At 45.6% G+C, this 20,540-nt stretch overlaps 1 protein-coding gene across 1 annotated transcript in view; it reads left to right on the forward strand.

Moving 5' to 3' along the window:
* Nucleotides 1-20,540, forward strand: part of ERLEC1 (endoplasmic reticulum lectin 1) — a 275,135-nt gene that overhangs the window by 16,668 nt on the left and 237,927 nt on the right. Inside the window, exon 3 of the mRNA XM_078649476.1 lies at nucleotides 7,120-7,200. Coding sequence (XP_078505602.1) covers nucleotides 7,120-7,200 — 81 coding nt within the window. The remainder of the gene's footprint in view (nucleotides 1-7,119; nucleotides 7,201-20,540) is intronic.

Here is a 20,540-nt window from a genome sequence, read left to right on the forward strand (position 1 = left end):
TTCAGTTTGCCTGCGAACATCCAGGAGTACTGAAGGTGGCCTTTTATTAGTGTTCTCTTCACCTTCAGGAAGGAGGCCCTCTTAGTCTGTACTGCTGCAGTATAGTCTGGTAACATTGTGGCCTTCCTGTTTCTGATGTTATATGGGCCCGTTGTTCTTGCCCTTTGCAGGAAGATGTCTCTGAAATGGAGCAGCTTGGCTACCACTGGGTGAGGTGGTTGGCCAGGCTCCGGCGGGCGGGCACCCTATGTGCGCGTTCCAGAACAAAGAGTGTCTGAAGGTTTGAGATGACTTCAGTTGTCATCCAGTGCTCAAGATAGGCTACCACGTCCCCACCTTCTGAGAGATCCACTATGTAAACATTGCTTCGCTAGTTGCGTCCTTCTGCGCCTTCCGCGTGGTTTTCTACCGTGCATACTCTCACTCAGGGCTGTTACTTGCTGTGACAACGCCATTTGTTCAGGGCGAATTTCGTTCACCCCATTCTCCATGTCCTTCACTCTATCTGCCAATTTCTGGTAGCTAGCTCTCAGTAGTTCGAGTCGCACAAATACAGTACTAATATACGGTTGTAGTGTGGATTTAGTGTCTTCTATGCCTGCTAATATTTGATTTAATTGGAGCTGCAGGGGAGTCCATTCTGTAGTCCCAGAAGTAGTCATTGAGGCATCATTTGGGCCGGCCTGGGCACTGGGTTGTCTAGTCCTCCGCTTCCCCATGTTCAAAAGGGGTACAGCTAGCCAGTATGGAGGCAGCAGCAATGGACGAGAGATCCTGGCCATGTGCTTGTGTAACGCATTCAGGTGCAAGGCCTTCTCCCTAGGGAGGCCGGATACAAACACCGATGTGTGTCCCGATTGCTTACGCCTGGCTCTGGGATGACTCCGTGGCCACACCTGCTGCACATGCACTCCTCACTGGAGACCTGAGGTCCCAGAGGCCCCACTGAACGTGTGGGTCACCTGGCTATTCTCCAACTCCCTCCAGTTTGTTAGTCCCTTCTATACCTCTCCCCGGTTCTGCGGGGAGGGTGGCCCACAGGGGTCAGCATCTCCGTTCTCACCTGCTGGGTAGGTCGGCCTTCTCCAGTGGATGTAGAGTGTTGGAAGTCAGGACCACGATGAAATCCCCTGTCGTGTCCAACCAACGGGTGAGGGCGTCAGGACCACGATGGAATACCCTGTTGTGTGCAACCAACAGGTGGGGGCCAATTGTAGTTTTTCTGCACACCTTCACAGGCACCGGTTACGGTTGGCTATTGATTTTACCTGGGCTTCCCTATCTTTACGGGGAGAGCGCCAAATTAGAGGCTTATCGCATGTTCACCAGGAGAATTCTCCCAGCCAGGCCTTCCGCTTCCTCCCACTATGGGCTGCATTTGATGCTCCAATCTCCGTAATACTGTGGTGGCCAGCAGAGTTTCGCCAGGTTGCAGCATGCCCTGGCGTATTGATTGTCTTTGGGCCTAAGGGGAGAGCACCATGTGCTGGTCTCAGTGGTGCTTGGGGTTCCCAGCTCCCTTAGATTTCCCAGTGTAGTCTTTCTTCAAAGCTCCGAGAGTCTTCAGGTGAGTATTATGACACGTTGGTTATTTCGCTGACTGCACTGTCCTATCCCTGCGTGCACTCACCTCTCTGTACTGCAGCATGTTAGTCTGGAGAAATGTGAGGTGGGGCATCAGTATTCCAGTTCGGCCGTGGCTTTCAGCCTGCCGGTTGTCATCAAAGCAGTCTGGGTTAGGTCTGGGCACACCCTTCAGTTCCACAAAATTACAGCACCACCGTTGTGAGGGGCCGCTAGTGACTGGTGCCAGCTGGGGTTTCCAGTCCCCCCGCTCCTGCCGCACTGATCTCTGCATGTGTTTGCCAGGTGCCCGTAGCCCGGGTCACTGGTGCCTAGATGAAGCACCCATTGCGGTTGGGCACCGTAGCGGGGAACCCACCAGCTTTCTGGATGTGGGGGGCCCTACATCTCTGGCCCCGCTGTCATCGTTGCTACCACTTGCCAGGGCCATGTGCCCTGCTTCCCTGCTTGGCACTGGCGTGCTCCTAGCAGGAGCGTAGGCCCAATGGCCCAAGCACCCCAGGAGTCTGTTGTGGGTTTCCAAGCTCCTCACCAGTCACAGGGCCACGTAGTGGCAAACCCTGCCAAGCAGGGGTTCTCATTTACAGGGCTCGATGGGCCCCAGGAAAAGACGCGTTTTCAGGATGAGGCTGGAAGGAGTTCTGGTATTATGTCTGCCATCTTTAGCTCATAAGCCTTGCCTCCCTACAGAGCGCTTGTGTATTATTTTTTTGTTTTAATTTTAAAGTACTAAACCAAGTTAAATTCTTTACTTTAAGTTTGATTGTGAAAGTGGTACCATTCCTTTGAATCACCCATTTTGCTATCTGCTGACATGATTTCCAACAAATAAGTTCCGTTAAAACCAATCTTTGAAACTGTTCTTACTACTCAGTGTTAGTTTGTCCCACAGCTTCATGTGTTTCTGAAATGTATTTTTAAAATTAATTTGATTTAGACCTAAGGGTTATTTATTTTCATCTACCTCTCACAGGTTGTCATTCACACGTTTAAAATGTTGGACCAATACTCCTACAGTGCATTTTGGTAGACACAGTTGAGCTTACTAGCATTTCAATTATTTAGTAGTAAAATATGTGCTTAGTCAATACTGGAAATCCTCTGACAAGTGGTTCCTTGTTTTTGCCATTCATCAGAAGGAACATATTACATGCTGCTTTTTTTTACAGAACTATGGAAAATTAAATTTCTGCATGCAACACATGGGTGGGTATCTGCTGGAAGAAATATTCATGTAGATTGTTTTTTCAGGTGTGTTTAGGGGGAAGGAATGTGTTAGATCACTTTGTAGTTGGGAGGTTATGACAGTGTACGGTGGATTACACATGAGTGCAAGAAAATATAAGCGGTGGTTGGAATGTTGCAGAGCTGAAGAAAATATTGTGATGGCGACACGGTTTGTGCTGTCGTGTGATAATTTGTAAAATTGCTGACACACTCTTACCCTTGTTTGAGGGGCACTGAGGAGTCCCTAACCAAACCCAAGTTGAGTATGAAATACTAGTGGCTGGCATGTATGTAGATATTGATGCGATGATGGAGAAATGTGCGGTGCGATAGTGGTGAAATGTGTGTTGTGCAATGCTATTTATGAGCACTTGCAAGTTCGAGTGTTCTGGGGTCCAGGAAAAGGTGGGACCTCTTGGCTGTTCGTTTTTTGAGCCAGTTCCGTGCACTAACAAGGAATAGATAATTTGCAATTGTGCTAGGTGATTACTATTCCAAATTGTCAGTTTTTATACGGAGGATTTCCAGCGATATTTAATACTTGATAATGTCTTAAAGTTTTATTTTGTTGAATGTGAAATGGCATAGAACACAGAAGAATCATATTGCCTCATCCACAGGTTAATGTTACGATTGAGTGCGCTAATTAACTGGTGTGTCCATGTGTATGTTGATTGGTGATCACTGGGAGAAACTTTGATGTAAATACTGATGGCAGGACATCATTTCAAGCCATTCAGTTGGAGAGGCATGTTATCGTTGGTGACTGATGGTGCAAAGGATGGGAGAAGAGAAATCTCGATCTTGCTGCAGAGAATGAAATTGAGAGTAGGGTCTTGTTGAATCTGGAAGCATGCAGGCGGTATTGAAGTAGTAGGATGAATGCAATGTTTGTTGTGGTGGACGACTTCTTTCTTGTCATACTGCCTGGAGGATTGAAGAAAGGCAAGCTCAAGATTGGTGGTCTGGAACATACTAAAGTGGTTAGAGGCAAGACTATGTGTCTGGATGGTTTTTGATGGTGAAGTATGATCATAGAAGCAGTGGTTTGAGAAGAAGGTGATCAATGCCAGGAGCAATGTGGAGACAGTCTGGCCGTTGATGCAGAAGAGGGCTGGTGCAGAAGGCACCAATATGGTGCGGTGACTATTTTTCACTTGGCTATGTTGTCTTTGCAGTGTTAATGTATTTCTTGTGTTCGCCTGTTAGTCTGCTACAGGGGATGATGAGTTGTATATTCCTGCTGCATAGTTGCTTATGTGCTTTCCATATAGCAAAACACTTCAGCAGTTACTTAAAAGTAATACGTGCTATATAAACCAATATCAAACCATACAGTACATGCTGTGAGGCTGGAATACAACAATAAGGTTACACCATGCACTATTGCATTGGGCCATTCAATGAGTAAAGCCCTCTTCACAGACCTGGCAGTAGCTTTCTTAACCCAGATCTATCACTTGATGGCACGTAAACTGGTTCTGCACATTTAGTTGCAAAGATGACGTCCTGTCAGACAAAGGAAGTTACATAGACTGCTTTGACCCTCTGTGAAAGGGACAGCACTGGCAAGTGCTAAGCAGTCTTGTTCGATTTATGCTTTTAAAATCGTGTTACTGCATTGCCCGCACAGTGTGAAATTGTCGCTCGATATTTGGCTCTTGTCAGGGCTACACATGATGTAAATTGTAAAGTTGAGAACACGCTCCCTGCCTCATGTTTCACTGCTTTAGTAACTGAGCTAAACTGTGCAGTTGAGACTCTCTCTCTACTTTTGTATGGTCTCGCTGCCTTTCAATGAGCTTGGCTAAGGCGACCTACTTTTGTATGAGCATTGTGATTGCCCACGTGCATGCACTGCACTCCCTTGTCCTGGAAAGGAGTCGGATTTTGTCTGATTCCTGTGGCACGCTGAAAGGGGAGTACGGCCACTGTTTAGAGCTCTCTGTCCCAAGCAACCACCACTGACTATGTGGGATGGTCGCCGCCTGGCTAAACCCGGCCACGTGCGCACGAAGGAGTTCAAGGTAGGGGCTGGAAATTAAAGTTAAATCATCCCATCAAGCAGACACTTTTTCATGGAAGCCTCATTATGTCGATTCTTGCTGTGAAATAATCTCAATGCAAATTTTCATAAAAATAAATTTTGCCCCTAATTCTTCTACTGTCAAAATGTGGAAAGTTTTACCGTGTCTCATGTGTTTTTTTGATTTATCTGATTCCTGATTCCTGATTAAAGCTGCTGACCTTGGAACGGGGGAACCAGGTTGGAGTCATGGGGTCAGCAAAAAGAGGTCAAACGCAATACACAGCATAAACAGTAAATCGCTAAGCATCTCGGTGTTTGCATGAGATCTTCTGAATGCATTGGAAAACAATAATAACGTCATAGTGGCAACTTCATAGACCATCCTGGTCTTACATTTTCAGGTCACAGATGAGACCCAATTTTTTTTTAAAATTTTTTTTTATTTGGATCTTGTAATTTTTGCATAAGGCACCCAGGAGTTGGAGGAGAAGAAAGCAGAACTTTCTAACATTATAGGCGTGACTATCAAAAAGCTTATATTGAGAAGTAAATGTTGTATTGTTGTGTTAAATAGTGTGTGAGAGGCGAGGGAGTGTTCTTTCTGTAAAACTGGTTGTAAAACTGGTTGTATCACACATCCTTAGGTGAACAGTGGAAATGAACTAGCTTTAAGAGCTTTTACGTTATCCCCTTGTCAGAAGCACACCGCTTGCCTTGCTCTTTGCTTTTAATTCAGAGGAGCTGAGCTTCCTACAAGTTGCAGTGTTTGCTTGTTTTCATTGGACAGAGTTGACTCTGCTGTCCCAAAACGCCAATTTGTAGTAGGGAAAGCCGAAGTCTGACAAAATCGTATTCTTGGGCCACAGTACAATAACGCAATCATAATTGTATTTGAATATTTGTAGCATGCTTTCAGTGAGTATGATTTTTTATTTTATTTTGCTTGAAGTAATCTGCCACTTGCACTTGCTGTTTGATCCCGATTTGTTAAACCGCTTTGTCCCTTTCAGGCAGTAAAGTCTGTTCCTTACTATTCCCATTTAAAATAAAGAAGGGCATTCAAGAGAGTGATTGAGTTAAAACATTGGCCTGGCTTAGTTTATCATATACAAAGTGGGTCCATTTGGAAGCTGTGGAGTACTCAAGATGGCTAAGTGGCTCTATGGCACCTCTTACTTAGCACTCATTTCTAATAGTATGTTAGGTGACCCAATTCTCTTTGGCTGTCCATGGCTTCCTTGCTGTCACTTTTGTTGGATGCTGAGAATTCCGTTCTCTGGTTCAAAGCCAGGACTGCTTCCTGGGCTATTGGTCACTGATGTATCAGATGTCATTTCTCCCACTGGGTTGCACTTTATGGGAATTTCTGCTGTTTCTGGTGGGTGCTTAGACTTTACTATAATTTAGGGCATTGCCTTCCTGTTGCTGTATCTGTTCAGTTTTTGAATACAGAGTCTATGGTCGCTACTAAGACGTCTCTGCTATATGTAATGTATGCCAGTGTTTACAGCTTTGACTGTCCATAAAGTAAGAGGGCAGCTCTCTGCATAAAGAAAGGAAAGACTTGCCTTTTCAGAGCTGTCTGGGTCAGTTGAAGCTCATTAGCCTGGCATAGTCGCTGATCTGCCATTTGTAGATTCAAAGCTTTCTAATCTAGGAACCATGTCCACTTTTTCATGCAAATAAATGTGTATAGCTAGCACCAGTAAATGAGCTACACGTACTTTAAATACAGATGGCTTCTTCTAATACTTCAAGAGCACAATAAATCCTGCGGCACGCAGGTTGTAAGCACTTTGGATACCAATTGACTGACAGCTGTACATGGACCGCAATAGGCTTGGATAAGTGGTTATTTGGGGGGTGCATGTACTGTAAGCTTCTCAATCGTACTAACTGCCCTTGGGGCATTGCGGTATAGCCTGCTGTGCATAGGGACCCAAACACTAAGTTATAGTGCTGATACTGTGCAAACTACACTATGCAGGTCTATTCGCCTTCTTGTTTCAAAATTGTTCACATTAAATCAACATACCTGCTTTGCACATCGCACATCAGCAAACTTGGCAGCTATGGAGGGAGGTAATTTGTTGTACATAGAGAAGTGGAATTTTCAGGGTGTGTGCTGAGAAATATTATTTTAAACCTGGACTTGTTAATGCTCGATCAACTCGGGCAGCCCACCTGAGGTCTCAGATTACTAGGACTTTTTCAGCTGTATTTCTGGTTGATGTGTAAACTCTAATTTATTTATGGCTCTTATATTTTTTCTCTCATAGGAAGAAGATAAGGACTACAAAGGGCCTTCTCCAGTAGAACTTTTGGAGCCCCTTTTTAAACAAAGCAGTTGTTCATACAGGGTATGTGCATTCTGATTTACAGTTGCTTATTCATATTTGTGGCCTTTCTCTCCCAGATAGTTTGCAGTCTTCTACTTTACAGGGGGAATTCTAATTCAATATCGCATGTTTACCCATCAAGCCCGGAACATTGTTGTAAAATACCACAGATTAATGCATAACTGGCTGCAGGCGACATGACTCTTCGACTACAACACAAGGAACTGTTTGTGGTTTTTCTGTTTAAATTGCAGCTTCTCCTACGATCTCAGTCAACTGATTATGAAATCGCTTGTAAGCCTGCGGGTGCTGAGGCGATGTGTCATTTCAGACCTCTTGGAGTAGAAGATTCTATCTTTTAATAACATTTACCAGAAAACGTTCAGACGGTTTTAAGTTGTGCCTACCTGTCTCTTGTGTGCTCTGTTTCTCTTTGTACTTATCTCCTCTTCGCTTTGTGTGCTTCTCCCATGCTCCCTGTGTGGCAGTGACAAGTGTGCGTTTCTCGCTTTCTCGTGTGCGTCTCCCCCGCACTCTGTGTTCTTCTCTCTGTTCATGATCTTTGTTCCTCTCTCCATGTGTTTCTCTCTCCATGTGTTTCTCCCCACACCTTGCTCTCTAATTCGTGTGATGGTTTTCCTCTCCTGGGCGCCCCAAGTGCTCCCCACTTTTACTCTTCAGTTACCACCTGCCCACCTCTGCAATTCTTTTTTTTGCACTTTTTGTTCTAAAAACATATAGTTTTTATAGTTTACTGATCCAAGTGGCATCCGACATCTTTGATCCGTAATTAAATAATAACAAAAGGTGCTTGCGTCATTCCGCTGGTACGTGCGTGTATTCTGACACATGAACGTACACATACATCATTATATGTGTGCTCTCTAGTGGACTAGCAGGAGTGGTCACAGCATTTTGACTTTTTTTTATTGACGATGCATCTTTCAAAAAGCCTAAAACTGTAGAGCATCATCCAAAAGTCATTGGCAAAGCCAAAAGGACCAAAGACGAGACCCGTTGGCTTTGCCGGTGCTTGTTAACTCTGCTTTCATGACAAACTACTCTGATAATTTACAGTAGTGGGAACGAAAAAGCACAGTGTGGTCTTCTATGCAACAAATCAATCTTTATATTACACTGTTTTGCTACATGTGCACATAGTAATTGTAGAATTAATGATTATTTGAATATTTTGTATTAACACATACATTTTAAATCCTCTTAGTAGACATGTCAGCAAGTGTTATACTTTTACTCGCTTTGCGTTCTAACTTAGCAGCAAATAAAGCATACTTCATCCGACTACCTTTCCACTTAATAAGTCCAGGCTATGTTTGGACTTATAGGAGCACAAACTAAGCGTCTGATCACCACCTTCCAACAGTCTATATCCATTCCTCATGTCCATCATTTTTCTTTAATGCCCTACCTCTTTCTTTGGTGTGGACAGCACTAGGTAGAAAACTCTCAATGGAAACATCAGTGGAACTTGATGGGGGTATGCACTTTATTGATATTGGGGGGAAAAGTCCCCTTATGAGGTTGTTTTAGTTTTTTACTACTAAATATTAAGCAGAGATATCCAAATATCATCAAAGGAGCATTTTGAAAGCAACTTTGCAGTATTCTACAATATGCCATTTTTATTTAACCTATTATTGGCCTAGTGTCTTAGATGGAAAAATTGAACACTCAACATTTGATGCCCTTTTACAGGACTGCATTCATCACAAAATAGTAAATGTGTTCCTATACATGGGTTGCATACTGATTGGTAAAACTTCAACAGGTTTCCCAAAGCCATCATGGTAGATGTAGAATAAAGCAGTCTGTTTACCCACATTCTGTCTTGTACTCGCTGTTAAGTTCAAGCACTGCTGTGATGGGCTTTTTTTTACAACAGTCATCATAGTTGTTACCTTCAGTAAATAAAATTATTGCTTGATGGGCCACAAGTTTAGCATCCTAAGTAATGTATTTACGTCCTAAAGGTCTGAATAATCTAACCTGGAAGTTCCCCAAATGATTTCCTCTCAACAGATGATACATCAAAGACTGTTGAGTCCCGTCTGCAAGCGTGACCCACCACAATCCGCGGCTGTTGAAGAATTCAGTCTTGTAATCTTTAGCTGTCATGCAAGTGCTGACAAGAAATTAAGCATATGCAGTACAGAGCCTTACAAGGGATGGGTGTCCTGTTCTGTGCATCATTCAACTAAGTCTGCAGTGGCCATCCTCTGTTTTTTTTACTTATACGGGTGCCCAAGACTGCATGGTGAATTTGGCATCCTGTTTAGAAAAGTTAAGACATCCTTGTATGCCCAAAATGTCCTTATCCTTTCAGACTGCAAACTCCCTCGGGGAGAGTGACACATTGAGAGTGACCCAGGGAAGATATGTTTTAAACAGCCTCACTCTCGAGAAGTCAAATGGAAAAACATCCGTGTAGAGTTCCTGAAAACCTGGAAAACACAGTTGTGCAGCCCAAATGGGAGAAATATGCACCCTCTCACCACACCCATTGTTCCTCCTCACCAAAGAATGGATGTATGCACCCCTACTCTTTACTTTGCAGCCTCCATCTGTAGAACTTGGAAGCAGAGTTTTCGGTCTGTACGGTATGGGTCTCAAACAGTCATCTACGCCTGGAATATCAGTGAAAGCAGCTGCCAGTCGCACATTTTGTTTGGTATCTGGAGATGAAGTCCACTTGCAGGATAAACATCCAGCTGGTGAGGTATAAGAGCCAGAATCGGAGACCTTGTCCCACCCTGTTGATTTATATACTGGCGCATTGATGTTTATCTACACAGAAACAAATGTAGAGCTGCGGTCTATTCCCGCCAGGCTTCTCTCTACAATTGAGGCTATCAAAAGCCCCAGGAACATTACTCTGAGATGTGAACAGACCATCTCTGTCTAGTGAACACATTGCCACAATATGTTTCCTGCTTGCCCTTTTGGCATTGAATTGCAACACTGTCCAGAGATGGACAATAAATGTCTCTATCCTGGACCATCCTGTAATCAAACCACCACTGGAGTTGTGTGAACCTTGTTTGATAGGAGCACCCCCTGGGAGTAGGACCTCCTTTTCCATAGATGTTGTATATTGAAGTGTTGCAGGGCCCTATTAAGTGTAGGTATAATTGTCAGGGTGGAAGATTGGGGGCCTGCTACCCACGTCAATTACCCGAGGAAAGTATGGTCCTTCCTGAAAACTCGCCAAACTGCAACAAAAAGTCTCTTAAAAGGATACTTGCTCTGTTGCGTTTTCACTATGTAATATGTTTTCTTTGTTTAAAGAGGGTCCTCATTTTTTTCAATTTATCTTTTGTTTTCTTGATCATTATTTACTGCTGTTTTAGTTAATTTGCTCGAATTTGGGTCATATTCTGGCACTGCCATGTTCATACAACCACTGAGGATGTAGAATGCTCACCTGTCTTTATTGGAATGTATCAGTGCGACCCCTTTCATTTGCATGATCACTAATATTGTTTTAATATGATTGCACATGCTATGCTGAATCTAAAATAAAACTTTACTAATAAAAGTAAGGGACACTTGCGTCTTAAAGAGGTGATGGAGCACCATCTTTTCAGCTCCACGAGCCCTATTGGTTTTGTTAGCGCTATTTCCCCCCCCGGAATAATTTCTGTACACAACTTAGATGCCTCTGCTCTTGTTTTTTATTCTTCCATTCTGTTCCTCCCTCTTCATTCCTCTCTTGTTCCCTTCTAGGTCGCTCGTTTAGTCCTCTCTTCGAGTGTTTCTAGATTATCTCCTCTCTCTGTGTGAAAGTGTATTCATAGTAAGGACTGTGTGTATAACTGCACCAGGACTGTATTTTTGATTATGCCTTTGACTGTTATCGGCCAGTTGATAAACATTTCGAGGCTGCAGTTATCTGATATGCCTGAGTTAGCTGTGCATTAAAATAATGCAGCATAATATTATGGCTTGAGCAAAACATTCACATAGTCAAGAACCAGTTAAGACATTGGTGTTGTCGTGCCACGGGTGAGAACAATTCTATAAATACTCCATGTATTTTATCTGAAATTAAATCACTTCTACTCTTATTCCGTATCCATGCGACGTACCACTTGTTCCATTTGCGTTTTGACACCCTGTTTTCTGAAGCTGTTCCTTGTCCAATCTGCAGATGGTTTGTGTTGTAGTGGTTAACTCCCTTCTTCTTTCTTCACATCAATGCTCTCTCTGTTCAGCCTACATGACAGTAGATTAATGTATGATGTCATGGAATGTTGGTGTGTGGACTAGTGGAGAGTGTCAGTTGGAGGATGAGAGGCTGAGCAGAGGGAGACTGCTCCTGGTGGGGCTGCTGTACATCTTTACTTCTATCCTATTACCATCCTACCTTCTTCTTCTACAACTGTAACTAAAGCTAATAAAGGAACTACTTGGAACTACCACCTGGCTTACACTTTGGACTATTTATTTACAACAGTTTGAATACTACTTTTATGAGGGAGATATTCCGGGGAGCATTGGCCACCTCCTTAGCTCAGTGTATGAATGAGTCATACCCTTAATCAGTCAATGCGAGGGATTGAGTCCTTGAGCATGTGAATCAGAGTGTGAGCCATTTTGCTATTGAAAAATGTAATTGAAACTGCAGGTTTGTTCTTAATTTTGGCAGTTGCCTATCAAAAAGGAATTGCATATTCCGTGGTGGAACAGACTAAGGGGTTGGCAGGCATTTAGTCAAATCCTTCTCTCCAGAAATGAACCAGTCTCTTTTCAGTGTCCTCATCAGGTCATCAGGCTTCTGTACTAGCACCTCTGAAAGAATCCCACCCTGCTTCTAGTTGACTTATGGTGCATGTCAATGGGGTGGAGAGCAAACTTCCTAATCAAAATCAGTATCTCATTCTATACCAGACCATGCTTTGGGAGCTTCTTTGTCAAAAACCTGTTCAGCTGCCCGCAGGGCAAGCAGGGATTACTGGGCCTAACAGTGTGGATTTGGGCCTTTTACACCTGATGTCCCATGGCCTGACCTACTATAGATCCTGAGCATCTGAGCCAAGTAATCCTTCAGTACCTAACGCTCCGTGGTAGCATAGGCTGAGCAGTTCAAGGCTTCTCGGGGTGAAGGGGAGGGGAGGGGGGGTGGGCGTGGTAGACCTAGAGGTGAACACAGACATAACTCAAAATACACACAGCAGTGTCAATACATGATTGTCCAGTGTAATATTTGCTTTCATTACAAAAGAAGTATTATATGGCATTGACTAACAATACACACGGTCTTCTGAGGCCAAGGCTCTTGTGTTTAATACGTGGGTCCCTGAATCCCACTCCCCTCAAGCTAGCAGTTATTCCAATTCACTATAGGTGACATTTAGGTTAAACCCCACTAGTAGTCTGAGTCTCAGTAGTCCCACTCCTATTCTTTAGTAAAGTCAAAAGTGTTCCAGAGCTGTGTTATTTGGCAAGCAAGTTTCCCATCGGGCCCGAAATCAGTCTCGCCTGCACTAGCAGGATCTGAGTAACTGGAGTCTTTGAGGGCATCACCTTAGGTGCTGAAGCTGCAATGGCGGTCTCCATTAACTCTCTGACACATGACCCAGGCGGGCTGCAGTCTGCTGTCCTCGAGTTCCTCACATGCAGTTCCGCAAAGGCAGGGAGTTCTCGATGCCCTTCAATGCTGGGTAAGTTCCTCGGTTCATCCCACGGGTAGCGGGAGTTTCACGATCCTGGTACTGGTCCTCACTCTGCTCGGGCCTGCTAGGGTCACCACAGTAGCCTCCTTCCTCTGTCAATGGTATTGACCAGACCACACTTCTTGCTTAGTCCCAGTGGCCTCCTGGCATACTCGGTCACTATTTCGACTCTGCGCAAAGGCTCTGGCCCGATCGGCACAGCAGTTCTTTTCACGGCAGGCCTCACCTGGTATACGGGGTCACCGACTCAACACTGCACATAGGCAATGCGAACTGTTCGGTGCAGCACGGTCATCGCTCACTTCATGGTGGCTCTCCACTGGCCAATGGGAGGGACACTGACTTTTCCCCGCCTGAGGGCAACAACTCGATCAGTGCTTCAGCCATCTCCTTGCACTACGCTACAGGGATATATTCACCAGGATTCCCCTATGGACCTCGGCCCCCCACTCCCCCTCCCTCCACTTCACAGTGGCTCTCCACTTGAATATTGGGGGCACACTGACTTTCCGCATTCGGGCAACGACCTGATCAGTGCTGCAGCCATCTCTTCGCACCTCGCTATGGGGATCCATTCACCAGGATTCCACCTCTTTATCTTGTTCCCCAACGCTCTCTTTTCCCCTACAGTGTGCTCTGGTCTTGGCAAGGATGCAGGTGCTGGTGCGGGTGCCCCAGGCTCCAGAGCAGGTGGTCTTTTATTCCCTGGGTGAAAGATTCACACACAGATGGATCTCTTACCTGCAATAATATGTCATCGGCACATTACATCATACGGTGACTAAGGTCTAGGAGCTGCAGTCCCTGTGAGAATGATATTCACAGTCACAAAAAGTAAGTGGGAAGGGGCATTCCTGCCAAGTCCCTTTCTATATGCTATGGAGACCATACCATTGGCTTTCACACTGTAGTAGGGCATTCATAATGAAGGGAAATTCCATTCACAATTCCCTCAGGCCTAGTCCAGGAAAGACTATGAATAAGAATTCCCTCTCTGGAAAGGCAAATGCCTTCTCCTAATACAGGAAGATGGGACTTGTAGTTTAGATTATTGTTCATGGCTCTAAAAAAGACTTGGCAAACACAAGGAGATGATGGAAAGAGCGCTGACACTTTTCAGACAATCACCCCCAGTCACAGATCTGGGTTGAATCCATGATCATTCATTAGCTCACTTTGCCACCTCCAGTTCAGACCCAGCTGTTTGCAAATCATTCTTGACCTGTGCCTCATGGGAAGAGTCCAGCCTGAACTGCCAACCGAGCAATGAAAGAAGCAGAGGTTCCAGGGACAATATTAGGAGATAGAATTGTATGCTTTGTGTACTAACAGTGAGTGATACTATTTCTAACATATATTATGTGGGTGACTGTATCTGTGTGTGGGTGTCTGAGTGGGTGTATGGGTGGGTGAGGGGCTGTACCAGTGGGTGAGTGTGTGGGTGTTTGCATGGCTGTATGAGGAAGTGACTGGCTATGTAAATGGCTGTATGGGTGAGTGAGTGGGTGTTTGGTCAAGTGAGATGGTGTCTGAGTGGCTCTATTGTAGAGTAAGTGTCTGTGAATGGATATATAAGTGAGTCAGCAGATGTGTGAGTGCTTGTATGGATGGATCTATGAATAGGTATGTAGATGGTTGTGTTTGTGTGCAAGTGTTTGTGTGGGTGAGCGGCTATGAGAGTGGCTGTATAGGTGAATAAGTGGATGTTTGAGGAGCTGTATGGGTGAATGACTGTGTTAGTTGCTGTATAGGTAAGTGACTGGTTATATGAGTAGCTCTATGGGTGCGTGAGCTGTTGTGCGAGTGGCTGTATGAGTGAGTGAGTGGCTCTATGGATGATTAAATGGTTGTGAGGGTTCTTGTATTGGTCCCCCGGGACATAGCAGGTGCCGACCTCTTTGGGGTTGGCAGTCCCCAGGGCCATTAATGGCTTCTGTGGGTGGGGAGAGGGCACGCGGCCCCCCTCCTTTTGTTTTCATGGGCCAGCCCTGGTGAGGTGGTGGTCACCAGGACAATGTATGGCCCAGGAAGAGGGGCCAAGCTGTCCCTCTCCCACGTGCACTACAGTAGCAGGCCCCGGGGAGGTGGTGGGCCCCAGGGCAGGAGGTTTGTGCGGCCCGCTAATTATTGGAGCAAAGCCCAGTGGTGGGGGTTGTGGTTGTTCCAGGAGATGATCACAGGGCTCTAAAGCCCCCCCCCCCCTCCATTTTTGGAAATAAAGCTCCGGGGAGGTGATGGTTCCTGGGGCTACAAGAGCCTCAAGAGGGTAGCCGTGTAACCCCTCCATTTAAAAAAAAAATGCCCCTAGGACCTGGCCCACTCAGGGGTTCTTTTTAAAACAAGCTAGAGAGCCTGTCTTTTGGTTTTTAAAAATATATATATTTTTTTTTACATTTTTGCCATAGTCACTGATCTGCCACAATTATCAATGGAAAAATAAAATACTTTTTTGCCCTGGAGGTTCCCTCTGGGAAGGGAGCACCAGAGCTAAGGGGCTCAGGGTATTCCTACTGTGAGAAGCTGGCTTGGTATATGGTGTACACTTATGTAAGTGGGCACCTTTTACCAATCCAGACGACCCTTATGGTGATTTTAGTGGTCTTAGATTTAGACCACCTTAGAAAGCTCTCTAAGTGGTAGCTGTGGTGATAAGCCTTCAGGCTCAGTCCAGATGGAGTGTAAAGCAGCTTTTTTTACAAGAGCATAATCTCTTAGGTATAGATTAAGAGAAAATAAATCACACAGTGTATTTATAAAAAAAATGTATTTATTATATGACACTCACTAACACATACAGATATCTCCTGGCAGGCGATATATACAGTGCACACAATACTTTTCAATAGAAACAGGTAAGTAGCACGGAATACGCAATGGTCACCAGGGGGAGACCAAACCATATACTAAAATAGTGGTATGTGAACCATGACTCAAGTGCAGACTATACCCAGAAGACCTAGAAGTGCAGGGGACCCAAGGAACCACCCGAGGTAAGTAACCAAGAGCCCCACGGAGGACCTGTGCAGAGTGGGAACACGACTGCGGGATCTATGCAAGTCAATGGGTAAGTCGCGTTGCAATTTTAAAGGAGAAGGACCCTTCCCAGTTGACCCTAATGAAACCACGTGGAAGACAGAAGGTTGGAGAGCCACCCCACCCGTGGATACCCTAGGAACCAGGATACCAGCGCCAGGAAAGCCACGTGCATAGGTGTGAAGTGGTGTCGGAAACCGCTGTTGAACTCCATGGAGAATTTCAGGAAGATGCCGATGCTGGAGAAGGTGAAAATGTCCGGTGAAACCCAAAGGTGGATTCAGGATGAGAAGTAACTGCAAGCAGAGGGGACCGAGTCTATGCCACTAAGGAGTGACCCGGAGGCATGGAAGACGAATGCCCACTGATGTCAAGTGTTGCAGGGGAGCTGGCGGTGACCTTGTAACTGCACCTGTGTGGACCAGGTGACTCCGTGGAAGACTCGGAGCCATACACAAGGTGTGCCATATTGGATGTTGAGAGTTTAGGGGTCGAGAGCACCAACAAGCCTTGGCAACTGAAACCAAAGTGAAAGTTGAAGAAGGTGCAGTGTTGTGACCAGCAAGGTCCTGGAGACTGTGGAGTCAGGGCAGGCCCGAACAATCTGGAAAGCCTGCGGAATTCAAAGACGACCCTCAAGAGGACCCACAGGCCGGAGCGAAGTCACAAGAGGACCTCGGGCAGCCCACCAAAGATGCAGGCCCAGGATGCAAGAGTTGTGGTGAGGACGAAGATCTTGGTCACTGGAGATGCTTGAGATGGGGGCCACTTGGACCCCCGAAGATCTTGGTGGAAGGAAGCCAACATGCCAACTGCAAGTCGACACACTGCACAGGTGTTCGATTCCCGACTAGTTATAATGGCCTCAAACTTGGTGAGAGGAAAGGGCAGGCCTCAAGGATGTGAAGAACAGCCACCTACGTTGCTGAGCCTTTTGTTAGTCCGTGGGTGCCCAGGAATAGCAGACTGGTCAGCTTAGTTGCGGTGCTTGCTGATACAGGGAAGTGACTCCTTCACTTCAAAGGAGATTCATTCAGGTGTCTTTAATGCCCAGAGCTTTAGAAGGTTCCTGTATGGTGCACAGGCAGAAGAGCAGGGCGATAAGATCAGGAGCAGCAGGAGTCTTCCCGGTTGCAGCCTTGATTCCCAGAGGGAAGTCAGTGAAGTCCAGAGTGCCCAGACGATTGAAGAAGTGGTGTCTGAAATTAATCTTGTCCCACAACGAATCTCACGACCCACCCACAGGTAAGCCCTTAAATACCCTAAGGAAAGGGTTGGGATGATTTAGGGGTCCCTCCCTAAGGATGGGCTGAACAAGGAGGAGGATACTCCCCTGTCCTTTGTCCAGTTTTGCGCCGGAGTGGTAGCCAACGGCTCCCTGAACTGGTTTGAACTGGATTATGCACATAGGATGTCAAGTGTGCCTTGCACACAGACTGTGGCGGTGGAAAGCGCTCCCACCTTGCCCCAATACACTAAACCCTGTCTGGGAGGTGGTCACAACTCCATGAGACAGGATACCTATTGTTCTGCCTTCCCCTGCCCGAGCTTGGCTCGGCAGCAGGAGGGCAGAAACTGGTCTCTGGCCGGCAGCGGCCCTAGCTTTCTGTCCGGGTTTGGATGACTGGTACTGTAAGCACAGAGGGCCTCCCAGAGGAGCTTTACGGTGCATGGAATCATACCTCCCACACAGTTTACAGTGTGGGAGGTATGATTCCAACATGTTTGATGCCAAACATGACTGGGTTTGTTACAGCCAGTTTAGAGAGGGTCATCGCCCCTCTATGCCTCTCATGCGCCCCTCTATTCTGTTATATGGCTGTCTCACTTACAACCCAGGAGAATGGGCTCCGAAGGTTGTAGGGGTGTCCTGCACATACAGGGGCACACTCACATTTAGAACTGATCACCCTGCCTTCAGGATTGGAAGGCCTGCTTTAGGGGTGACTTATAGGTGTAAAGTGCAGTGACCTTAGATATAGGAAAACTTATATCTTTCGTAAGTGGTGCTAGCACCAGCTTACACAGACTGCAATGGCAGGCCTGTAGTTATAGTTTGGGTGGTCTCCCATGGGTGGCATAATACATGCTTCAGCCCATGGGGGACCCCTGGTGTACCTATGCCCTGGGTACCTTAGTACCATATACTAGGTACTGAGAAGGTTACACCAGTGTCCAATTTGGGATTCACGGAAGTACTTACCAAACCATTTTAGGCTGAGAAAGCACAGAGACTGGTGTCTTGAATAGCAGGATCCCAGCCAGACTAGTTCGAAACCATCACAGCACCAGGCAAAAAGTGGGGTTAACCATGCAGCAGGATACTACCTTCCGACCCATCCCCCTTCTTTTTTTTTTTTTTAAACCTTTTTCAGGGACCCGACTGAAGCAGTCCCAAGATGGCTGCCAACACTTCCTGGTTGAAGTGTTGGTGGCCAGTCAGATCTCAGCACAGAACCTGGAGAGTTCTTGGAGCATTTGCATCCCTAGATATCCAAGTGTGGTTTTTCAAATTGAAAATTGCCCAATTTCAGCCCTATTGTACGCTGACGAAGTGGTCATCATGGATTATACACCTGCAGCATTGCACCATCTTTTGGATGCCTTGCATCCTTCATGGAGGGGCAACACTACCAAATCTTTCATAATGTCCTCCATCCAAAGGCTGGGCCGGAGACCTGTAATTAAGCTCCAGACCACCCCTGTTAAACACATGACTAACTTCAACTTTCTGGGGGTTACCTTTATTTGCAAGGGGTCCTGGTGCCCGCAGACAGACCAAAGAAACACTCAACTCGCAAGGAGTACTAACAATATTTTCCTTTGCTGCCTAACTGGGTAACAGCTCGCTTGTCCACATGCTGGCTATTTATCTTGCTAAATGCGCAGGGTTGGCTACCTTTGGTGCGGGTGTCTGGTGCTTCCAGGCGTTAGCACCTCCATATATTACTGAAAATAAATGTACACGTTGCCTGTTGGGTTACCACCGTCCATCACCCCTCTCATCATTCATAGGGAGCTATGGCTTACCCAACTCGAGTATATTTTAAGAACCCACCCTCTGCCTTTTATGACATTGGATTTGGTTCAATAAGACCTTCTGCTTAAAAAGATTGCTAATCAATGGCTGCCTGTCCTTATCAAGGTCCCTAGATATTCCCTGGTTTAAGGGTGTTGGAGACATGGCAGTATCCCTGGGCAGGCAGGATGTTTTTGAAGACCCTTTAAGATCCTTGCCCATACTACCCAAAAGAACACTTGGGAATAAATGCCATACATTTTGGGAGGAAGAAGGGTGGGGTACGGTGCCCTCACTCCCCTATGTCACCTGCTATTTGCAACTTGACCCCTTCTAGGAGCATTCAACCATTCCTATTGTATGCACAGCAATATCAGCACTTTATTTTCCTCGCATTTCATAGATTGGTTACTTTTCCCCAGTGTAAAGACGGGTTGTGTAATCTTGTGCCCTGCCCATGCTTTCAGGTGACAGCACAAAGCACTTTACATGTAAAAAATGTCTACACCGTTTGCTCTGCTTACAGGTCAATGGTTCTCAAACCTTTTTTTTAAATTAAGCATGCTTTGCACTTTCTGCAATCTCTAAGATCAGAGGAGATCGTCTTTACCGTTTATGCTTTTTTGAGGCTGGTGCTCAAGGCAAGGAAATCCCATGGGTGGTTCTGTACATAAGGGGACAGACACCTTTGTGCATCGTGGCCTTCCAATTTTGGTTCCCTTATTGATCAAATATTTTTTATTGCTGCGTTGCCTTTTAATCCTTTTATTTCTACCACTTTAGTGGCAGACGTTTAATCTTTGCAGCCCTGCTTGATGTATTGAACTCTGTGCTTGTACATTGACTGCACCTTGATTTTACTTTTCTGGGTTCTGCTGTAATTTGCCATGTTTTATATCTTTTAGTTTTGCTTTTGTATTTTACTTTTGTGGTCTATTTTAATGCGACCGAATAAAGTTGACTTGACTTGGCAACCTTTGAATTTCTCCTCTGGTGCATAGTCCTAAAATATATTCTTCTCCATACACTTGCTCTGAGATATCCAACTCCTGTTGCTACCGCATGCACTGAAATATCACACTCTAGCTTTTCAATGTGAATTCTAGGATTGATTATTGTGCGGGTTTATGTGGAGGCTTTCCCACCAGAGTCCGACGAACCTCCAAAAAGTGCAAAAGTATGTCTTTGGCCTTGCCCTTGGCATTCAACACTATGATCACCTTACTCCTGCTTTGATTTCCCCCTTTTGGCTTTCAGCCAAACAAAGGGTTGTTGTAGCCACTTTACAGCTACCCTAATCGTTCATCATTCCTCTAAATTCATCACTAAAATTGAATGGGTCTAAGACCGAAGTGATGCTCCTGGGAAAACAATGGGCAACCATCCCCCCAACAGTCTGGCCCGACGTATTCGGAGAAATCCCCTCCCCGAAGCGTGAAATCAAAACCCTTGGAGTATGGCTCGAACCGGAGCTCACCATGAAGACGCAAGCGGCCAAAACTGCTGGCACCTGTTTTGGGCTCATGCGCACCACCCGTAAGATCCTCCCATTACTACCTCCTCCCTCTAGGAAACTTCTCATCCAGGGGCTAGTTTTGTCCCGTCTTGACTACAGC

Source organism: Lissotriton helveticus, chromosome 6 (assembly GCF_964261635.1).
Source record: "Lissotriton helveticus chromosome 6, aLisHel1.1, whole genome shotgun sequence".
Classification (NCBI taxonomy): Eukaryota; Metazoa; Chordata; class Amphibia; order Caudata; family Salamandridae; genus Lissotriton; species Lissotriton helveticus.